This window comes from Gavialis gangeticus, unplaced genomic scaffold, assembly GCF_001723915.1.
Source record: "Gavialis gangeticus isolate Ggan-Ray unplaced genomic scaffold, GavGan_comp1, whole genome shotgun sequence".
Taxonomy (NCBI): domain Eukaryota; kingdom Metazoa; phylum Chordata; order Crocodylia; family Gavialidae; genus Gavialis; species Gavialis gangeticus.
Genome location: NW_017729027.1, coordinates 33,623,256 through 33,633,309, shown reverse-complemented (window position 1 = coordinate 33,633,309; position 10,054 = coordinate 33,623,256). Strand labels below are relative to the sequence as shown.

The window sequence follows — 10,054 nt, the reverse complement described above, 5'->3', positions numbered from 1 at the left end:
CCCGGGCGGGGCAGGGGCAGGGGCAGGGGCTTGGGCTCTCCCCTGGGCTGAGCAACGCGCCGCCGCCCCCACCCCTGCGGCTCCCCAAGCCTGCAGGCAAGGGTCGCCGCGGCTCGCGGGCATCCCCGGCCGCAAGGCAGGGCCGAGCAGCGCCCGTGCCCGCGGCCCCTCCCCGCGGACATGCATGTCGGCCGGGCCGCACTCACCGGCGATCCTGAGCACGGCTCTCTCGGCGGGGTCCAGCACGGAGCCGCCCTGGATCTTGCGCTTGGAGCGCTCGTGCCGCGGCAGGTTCCAGGGCAGCGTGTCCCCTGGCGCCGGCGACACGGAGCCGGATTTCTGGCTGAAATCGTCCTCGTCGGAGAAGTCCGCGGAGGAAGACATAGAGCAGCGGTAGGAAGCGTTTTCCGAGCTCTGCACGGGGGAGACAGAGGGGGAGAGATGCAGACACGCAGTCAGACGAAACCAGTCCCGCACGCCCGGCCCGGCCCCCTCCCCTCACCATGGCGGGGGCTCAGCGGGGACGCCCGGGGCAGGAGTGAGGAAACAGGGCGGCCTGCGCTCCGGCCACCATCGCCTCCGATTTGCCCAACAATAAAGCCAGCAGCAGCAACAAAAACCCTTCCCGGCCACCAATCCAGAGTGTTTGGCTCCCCCGCCAGGACGAGCTCGAGATTGACCCGCCCCGGGCTGCCGGTTAAATCATTCATGCGAGCCTGTCTCTCGGGAAAATAATCCGCCCCCCCCCCCCGCAACAAATCCAGGATGCCGGGCTTTGTTGTTGCGCGTAGGTTTCCGAAGCCGCACCCTGGTAAGTCTCCTTCCCCTGCCCCTTGCTCAGCTGCCTCCTCTGCCCTGGTCGGTGTAACCCGGACCCGCCGGCTCCCGGATCAAGTGCGCTGCGGGGAGGGAGGGGGGGAGGGAGGGACATGGGCGGCTGCTCGCGACAGCACACAAAAGGCGGCTCTCGGCAGCGCTGGCGAGACAGCGCCAGTAAACAAACGGTTGATCTCGATTTCCAGCCTCTTTGGTCCCCAACACAGCAGGGAGCAGCCACTCTTCCGGCCCAGGAAGCCAAATAAGGAATGATGCAGTGCAGGGACAGGAGCCGAGGCCATTTCTGGGTCCCCTGACCCTGGCAGGGCAAGGTGGGATGGTGGCTCTAGTGGGTGATCTGGTAAACAGACCTTCAGGATCCGACAGGCCTCTTGTGGGCTAAGATCCAGTGGGGGTGTCCAAATCCCAAGACCTCCAGGCTTGGGCCTGCAGGTCAGATGCTCCCAAATCCATTGGCAGGTATCCTGAGTCCCAGGGTGAGAGTCTGGGTCTGAGGATGCTCCTGGGTTGTAGGTATCTGGTGTTTAGAAGGATTGAGTTCTGCCTGCACCATCAATATGGTTTTTGGATCGATTGGGTTCTGCTCAATAGATACGATTTGGAACTGATTTTGCTAATTTGACCTGGAACCCAAAATATATTATTAAAAAAATAAATAAAACCAACCTCCAGAGGTGTCAGGACCCTGGGGTGGGGGCCCTGTTCCGGCCTTATTTGTTTCTCAGCATTTTTACCTGAGGACAGTTGTGGTTTCTCCTGTGCACCTGACTGGAAAACAATGGCTCTACTAGCTGATTCAAGATGGGGATAGCAGCTAGCTAGCCCTTGTGCTGTGTAATCCGCTCCAAACCAGCGAATAGTGCTTTGACATGAATTTTACCAGTGGTATGTTATTCTCAACCTGGTTTATTCTATTTTTTATTTTGCACAGTCCCTCTTCAACCAGTTGTTATTTTAAATTTGTTTTGCAGGCTTTTACAAGGGCTTATGATGTGCCCTTATTTAACAAACAAAAATCATCACTGTGGTACTGCATCACCAATACATTATTGGGGATATAATTTTTGGACTGTTTTTCCATGGGCTTTCACTTACATACATGCACTCCATGAAAAGGAACATTATTTTTTACATTAGCATCTTGTTTTAAGCTCAACCCAAAGTTATAAATCATTGACTACTGCTTTGCTATATAGCATCAAATCGTCAAGTTCACACAATTTTTTTAAAAAGATCCCATAAGTAAAGGAGGAAGGAAAATTAGTGGCTGTTTCTCCTGCCCTCACTCAACTGTGCTCCAGTCCTCCTTTCTCTCTCTACCTCTATTAAAGGTGAAAATACTGAATGCAGACCAATAAGGAACCTTTCTATAACTAAATCTGTATGGTGGTGTTTGCCATATAATGATGTATAGGCAGCATGGTTATGAGCATAGTAATGATCTAGTCACAGCAGTGGTTCTCTGGATAACTGGATTTAGTGCAGGGGAAAATGAAACCATCCCCATGAACCTCAAGCAGAGGTGCAAGTGCTCCAGTAACACTCCCATTTCTGTTTGGAGGGGGATGCTCTGCATAGTGACAAGCTAAATTTCTCTTAGCCTGTCCTTCACATCAAATGTCCACCCCAAAGGGAACCATGCATCATGCATGAAGTCTGCACAGCCTGTTTCCTACATGCTGGCTTGCCCTGGTTTTTCTGCTTATTCAGTAGCAAACAGTCGTGGAGATGGGGACAGGATTCACCCTTGGAAATTTCTCTAGTCATCTTTCATATTTTTATTTGTAATACAGTATTTTTGTTTATTTTTACACAGTGCCTGGAGTATACAAATATAGACTATAATAATGATTTTTATTAAAGATGTGTGGGGAAGAAGTTTAGATGTGTGGGGAAGAAGATTGCTACTAAATCCAGAGGGTCCCCTTGGTTTCCTTATAGAGTTCTGACACGGTCCTTAAGGAAAGCTCCCTCAAAACCTTTATGGCCCCAAATTTTAATCAATACCTTTAATAAGTCTTTCTTTACTTGGAGAATAAAAATGACACTTAGAAGACTATAAATAGTAATCATCTCCACACAGCTGAACTGAAGTCATCCCTGGAGTAAAGCATGGCACTATAGTAGTGTATGAAACATGTAAAAACACTTTCAGCATTTCCAGACAAAGCTGAGCTAAGCATGGCAGCCAGCAGGTATCTGAGTGTCTTCTCATGAGCCATCATGCTTTTAAATGTTACTTTGTCCCTTTATTTAGTTCTTCAGAAAAAACAATTGTTCCATTATTGATGGTTAAGGTTATCATATTTTCAGAATAAAACTGGAAAGGTTGCTCTCTGGTTTGAGGTAGCAAAATACTCCCAACAATTGTACACTCTAGCAGGGTGGCTCTCCAGGAGTGGCTGTGATGCCCCCTGATGGCTGCAGGGTACCCTCCCTTTGCTTCCACCTGCCACACCTTGATATTCTTAATAGATCAAGGCTCACTCTCAGACCTGTAACAGCCTCCCTTTCTACATCTATCTTCCTGCCAATGGATTCTTCTCTCAGACCTGCTGCTCCCAAGCAATCCTTCCCATTAGATGAGTAAGCCCTTGTGGCCCTCACATGCCCCAGGGCACCTGTTGCTTATGGGCTATTCACAGTCTCTGGCAAAATCTGTGAGGTACAGGCACAGCTGTAGGGGAGGCCAGTCTCATTTCATGTTTCACTGAGCCCTAATCAGTCTCTGCCTCTCTCGGGCTATAGGCCTTTGGCTGTCAGCTCTGTCGCTCTTGGGCTGTATTGCTGCTTGCACTCTGCCCTCAGCAGAATCGAGCTTTACATGCCTCTGGCACAGTGTGACTTCTTATATCCCTGCTAGTCCCAACCCAGACTGCCAATTAAAACTCAAGCAAAAAAAAAAAAAACCAATATAGGCACTCTGGCTCTAACACAAACAGTAAACCTGCTTTGCTGCCTGCTAAACTCTTTCTTTCCAGGGTTCAGTCCTGTGTCAAGCCTCAGAACCTAACTTGCGATACTCAAGCTTGGCAGAGCCCCAATCAGTCATCCAGCACCTATCCATTCTGGAGCCAGATTGACTGACCTGGCTCAGGATATGGGTTTATATACTTCACAGGCCCTGCCCCTTTCCAGTCAGATGATGTCTTGGGTTGGCTGCAGGTGTTTCCCATTTTAGCTTATTAGCTTAACTCCAGGATAGTTTACTGCTGCTGGTAACTGATGTAATAGCAGTTTACCTCCCATGCAGGGCTCCAGCCTACTGTACTGCTGCAGAGCAGCTAGCTCTGCAATAGGTACTCAAAGCAGGTAAATCCCCAGGCACCTGCTCTCTGGCAGCTCATAATGAGCAGCCTTCCCCTCCTGAGGCTCTCCCTACTGCTCTTTCCATCTAAAAGTAACAGGAGCCCTAGGCTCCCTCTTATATATACTGTACCTTAGTAAAAAAATGCTTCTCAGTATCACTACTGTCCACTTCTGACTAAGCAGTAATGTTCATCTTTCTCAGTGTGTATTTTTTCCGGTAATATAAGCCCAAATCCTCAAAAATACTAAGTGCTTGATTCTTATTTAAATCTCATCAATTTCTAATTATCTAGGTCAGATGTTGGCAAAATATGGCCTGAAGGCTGAATTTGGGCCCCCAAGGGATTTTATCCTGCCCATGGCAGGTCCCTCGGCCCCACCCAACCCAGGTTCATGGGCTGTGGCACATGCAGCCGGTCCCACTGCCCACAGGTTTGCAGCAGGGCTGCACAGCAGCCAGACTCACTTCCCAGCAGCTCCAGTGGCAGCAGCTCTTTCTACCTGATGCTGCTACTGGACCTAGCCATGCTGCCCTATACTCATTCAACTTTTCTCTTCACTTCAGCCAATTTTCAGTATATTTAAATACTCAATTCCACTGAACTATTTGATCCCAAAATGCAAATTTTCCTTGGCCTAGCAATAAGTCTTTATCAAACATTATGTAGTTATAACAAAATTTTGACTGATTAACAGATATATGGTATCCTGAAAGATGTCCCTGTGATAACAGGACAGCATGTGAAAAATAAGGTATGAACTGATAAAATATGAACAACCCTTTTAGTTAAATATCGGTATAGAATCTTATTCTGTACAAATGAAAAACAATAAGTATAACGTGTTTGCCCAGCACATTTGAGGCAGATAAATGAAGTGCCTTAGATTTCTGTTGACAGACAAGGTTCTTTGGGTAAATGTGATATCTTTTATTAGACCAACTCAGTGGTTGGAAAAATTGTTCTTTGCAAGCTTTTGGGCACAAACACCCTTCTGATTTCTGTTAAAATATTGACTAGGTATATCATTCATTAGCTTAGTTTAGAGACATTAGGAGGAGCAGGGCCAGACCCTGCTTACTTGAAAGACCCATGAGATCATGGGCTCAGATGGCATAGTTGCTTTATTCTAGGCCTTTGATTATGCATTTCTTCAGTTCATAAGATAAGATGATTTGCTGTGGCATCTATTTTTGAACAAGGGTAAACTACTGGATTAGCACAGCACATAATATCATGTGTTTTATGTAATATCTTACACATCTAATCCTTTAGTCCACGCTACAGTAAACCAAATTGTACCTGCTGTAGGAAGGCAGACTTGAACTCAGTGGCTCAATTCAGCATCACCACCACTTGGGGGTGCAAACTATACACACAAACCTTGGGAAAAAGCTTCCCAGAAGTTGCCATATAGTGAGTATTTAGGTAGACAAGGACTCTGTCTGGTACCTGGGATTTCTTTCTCAAATCATATAGGAAGTAGAGCAGGGCAGCACCTTGATGACTAATTCATTCTGAAAGGCATAAGCTTTCGCAGGCTATAGCCTAGTTCATCACATACAATAAACACTATGGAAGACCATTTGTAGTATCTAACCAAGTAGGTTGTAGCTTATGAAAGCATATACCTTTCTGAATAAGTTTGTCTTAAGGTGCTTTGCTTCAAATGAATACAGCTAACTACCTCTCTTCTCAAATCATGTGACTGACTAGTTGATTGAGGCCCAGTTCTGTTCAAAGGAAGCAACTTTACAGTAGTAGGAAAGGCCAAAAGGAACAGCAGTGTGGGGACACAACCAAAGCTTGAGGGAGGGCTAGATCACAGGTAGGCAGACTTTCCTGGCTGCAGGCCAGAATGGCCCACCCCAGGTCAAAGGCAGGTGGGTGGCAACTCGGATCCGGCCACTGACACTGGTCTTTCAGCCAAAGCCCCCTACCACCAAATGCTGCCAAAGCCTCATATCTGTGGGTCGGATCCAGTGGTTCTGCGGGACAGATCTGGCCTACAGACTGTAGGCTACCAACCCGAGTTAGATGGTTATACCCTGTGAGGAGGGAAAAAGTAAAGGAGCCTGAGCAAGGCTTGGCAGAGGACTGCTCGAGAAAAGCTAACTAGAGGGCCAAACTAGAGAGAAACAGCATAGCAATGGGACTGGGAAACAGTGGAACAGGGCAGTACTGGGTTTAGGACTGGATGCTGCCCCAACATTTAGGATGCACAATTGTGGCTTGTAACCTGAGTGCCAAATGAAGCACCCAGGCTAGTGATCATCAGAGATCCTGGTTTTCTCTGTTTAAAAATCACAAAATCTCCGATAAAAATTGCAGATTTTCTGATTAAAACCTAAAACCCCCCAAATCTGTGTTTTTTCACCTCCGTGGTCCACCAGCTGGGACCCAGCACAGGAGGGAGCTCTGCACCACCACAGGCACCGAAGTCAGGTGCCCCCTGCCCACCCACCATCAATGGGGCACAACTCCACGCTGCTGCACCTCACCTTGGAGGCTATGGTGGCACAATGCTCCCTCCTGCACTGGGTCCCACTTATTGGGCTGCAGAGGTGGCTGCTGCCCAGAGCTGATCTGGCCTGGCTGCAGCCCCACACCCCACTACAGGCATAGAAATCTTGGAAGGCACATGTTGCCCCCACCCACTCACACATCACCTGTACCCCACCCTGCTGACCTGCCGCTAATCGCATGTGCCCCTCCTTTGCCCCTACAAACGTATCTGCAAAGAGCTGCTGGAGCTGCTCTCTGCCACTGCCTGGCTGCTACGTGCATGTGGATGTGCGCAAGCATTCTCGTGGTGCCTTTGTGCCCCACTCCCCCCAGCCCCAAGCAGCCCCTTGTAGGCTGGAACTCTGCCAGCCTGCAAGGGGAAACCCACAGTTTCCAAGGGTTTTTGCCTTTAAAGGAATCTGTGTTTTTCTCCTTTAAAGGAGAAAAATCCACATTTTTCCACAGCAAACAGAAAACCCGGATTCTTGGTGATCAGTAATCTCTGCCCTACAGGCCAAAAGAACTCCTTGCTGGAGAAGGCACAAAGAAGTTGAGCTAGACAATGAAAGCAGAAATCATTTCACTTCGACTTGGCTTTATTTGGACTCTTGGGCGTTTTCCCCCCATAAACTGGAAAACCAAAGCACCATAATCTACATAGGCATTTAAGAGGAACTTAGGCACTGGAGAGCTAAGGACATGCTTACAAGTTTATCAAAGGAAGGCACATAGTTTTTGTACTCTCATTTCTCTAGGCATCTACTAGGGGAGAACAGATTTTAAATCTTAGGCAGTTTTGCTGACAGAATTTCTCAGTGGCTTGCACTGAGTCAATGCAACACCCCATCAAGCAACACCCCATCTTTTACCCATAATGTCTACTTCTCCAGCTGTGCTGACTGGCTCAAGGCCCACAATGGAGATGGGGCAGTGAACACCCCACCCTTTGAAAATATTATTCAACATGGGGAGACCTTTCACATTGGATTAGGTTCTTGAAAGCCCATAGGCTTGTAACCTCTGTATTGCTTCTCACTCTGGGAATATATAAACACACACACACACACACACACACACACACTTTATACTATTTATATTTATTAATATACTATTTATACTATTTATATTTCTGAAATAGTATACTAACTAGGAATCACTATACCATGTTTTATTTCATGAAATTCTTTCTTATTCATGGAGAAATATAAAAAAGAGAAATTATAAACTAAGAAAAAGAACGTTGACCTATATGAAATCCAAAGGTGAATATAAGAATAATTTTTTATAACTGATTTATTTATTAATCTATTTTAATAATACTTCTGTTTTGAGAACAGTAAGACAGTTAGATTTATATAAGTGTTTTTGTCCTTTTTATTTCACTCGCATCATAGACTGAGTGATAGTAAGTGGAATGTCTGTTAAGATAAAGTAGCTTAAAAAATATAAGATGAAACCAAGGAAGAGTAAGTGTTCCTGTTGTTAAAATATTTACCAGGTAAATCCTGATTCTATGCTACAGGGATAGAAAGTACAAACAGCCAATGTATATAATCAAATTTTGTAGACCACTTAGGATGGCATGGTGTCAGGACTAACACAATGCAAACACAGACAAGAAAATGAGAGCCAAAAATAAGGCCAGTATAAAAGCAATTGTGTAACCCTCAAAAAAGCATAGTAGTGAAACTTCTGCAATTATGATTCTCATATTTGAGGAATACCCAATATTTTTTCTATGTGTGTGCCCTTACCATTTATCTGCCATCCACAGTCAGTCTGCACAGGCTCCCCCCTACCTTTGTTAAATAAAGCAGCAAGAAGAAACCCAAAAGAAAAAATGTGTTAAACCTAAAACTCACAAATACTAGTGGCTTAATCTACATTAAAATACCTTCATGGCCACTTACAGTCATTCGCTAAAATTCTTCCTCCCTTTCTACTGGTAATGGAAGATGACACTAGGGACAGAATCCTATTTCACTTTCTGTGCCCAAATGGCACTTACCTAGACACATAATTGCCCTTGTTGGCACTTGTGTATAGTTAGGGATCCTATTCCATGGGCAGTGCAGACATGCAAATGTCTATGTGGCTATCAGGCATGGGCAGCTGGCTGTACTCTAACTAGGTACGTCTGCAGCTCATGGATATCTGAGCATAACATGACATGTATATCTGAGCATAACTGAGATTATAGCTGGTCAAAATCCATGCCTACCGGGTGTTAGACAGACAAAAACTTATACCTAAGACAGGTTAGATTCTGGAGATGGCGGGCTCTCCTGTGTGATTTTTAGCCCAGTAGTGGTTACTGCTGAAAAGAAATATGCATAAAGCCTATCCTGTGGCCTCCTGGTCAGAAGTCAAAAACATGCATGTTCAAATTTCATCTGGGTGAGAGAGGCTTAGAACCTACATCTTCTGCATCCTGAATAAGGGTCCTAACCACTAGAACACTGGGCTAAAATATGGGAGGGATCCCTTCCCATGAGTCATGGGCTTTTACCCAGCTACAGTTTCAGGACCTAACCTTAACCAGGTACATATATATAGGGTGTGTCTACACGAGATGTTTACTGTAGAATACACTAATCAGCTCCACAGTAAACATCTCACATCTACACATGCAGCCCTATTAGGGGAATTAACTCCGCAAAAGGGTAGTACAAGTACTCCCCTGCTGCAGAATTTTTTACTCTGCAGCAGCATGCATGTAGACACTGACGCAGCTGATTAGGAAACAAGGGTGCTTCAGTGTAGGGGCTGCCTCCCGACTACCCCTGCACTGAAGCACCCTTGTGCCTCAGCCAGCCCCTCTGCAGCATGTTGAGTCAAGTCAGAGCACCCCCCGACTGGCAGGCTGACCCCCTTGGTTTCTTGCAAGCCAGGGCTGCTCCAATCCGACTTAACATGCTACATTCCCAGGTGCATGTGTAGATGCAGCGCCCAGGAGCAATAAAGTCTAGCATAATAAGTGCCAGAGTGTATTGCTTCACCTTAATAGCACATGTAGATGCACACACAGAGTAGTATACCTGCTTGGCCATATCAGTCTACTGTGCATTTTAACAGTTGCTTCTGTGTGCAGACTGCATAGGAAAGTAGGATCTCAAACTGTTTATAAGAGACAAAAAATGGCATCTACAGAGCTGACTATCATATGTGCTATTTTGGCGCACAAACTGAAATAGGATTCTGCCCTAGACCTCCCACGCATCATAGTCCATCACAACTAGAGTTGTACTCTGTAACTGTACAGAACTCAATCATTTGACACCGTCTCTCACCCCATCCTAGTTAAAAAACTAGGTGACTGTGGCATCGATGCCTACACAGTCAGATGGATTGCAGATTGGCTGAGGGGTCGCACTCAGAGGGTGGTGGTGGATGGGTCATATTCG

General features: G+C 46.3%; 1 protein-coding gene across 9 annotated transcripts in view; it reads right to left on the bottom strand.

Annotated features, from left to right (window-relative positions):
- Positions 1 to 10,054, bottom strand: part of DST (dystonin) — a 569,390-nt gene that overhangs the window by 497,111 nt on the left and 62,225 nt on the right. For all 9 annotated transcript variants that reach the window (XM_019520527.1, XM_019520528.1, XM_019520523.1 and 6 more), the window contains exon 4: positions 207 to 414. In XM_019520527.1, coding sequence (XP_019376072.1) covers positions 207 to 414 — 208 coding nt within the window. The remainder of the gene's footprint in view (positions 1 to 206; positions 415 to 10,054) is intronic.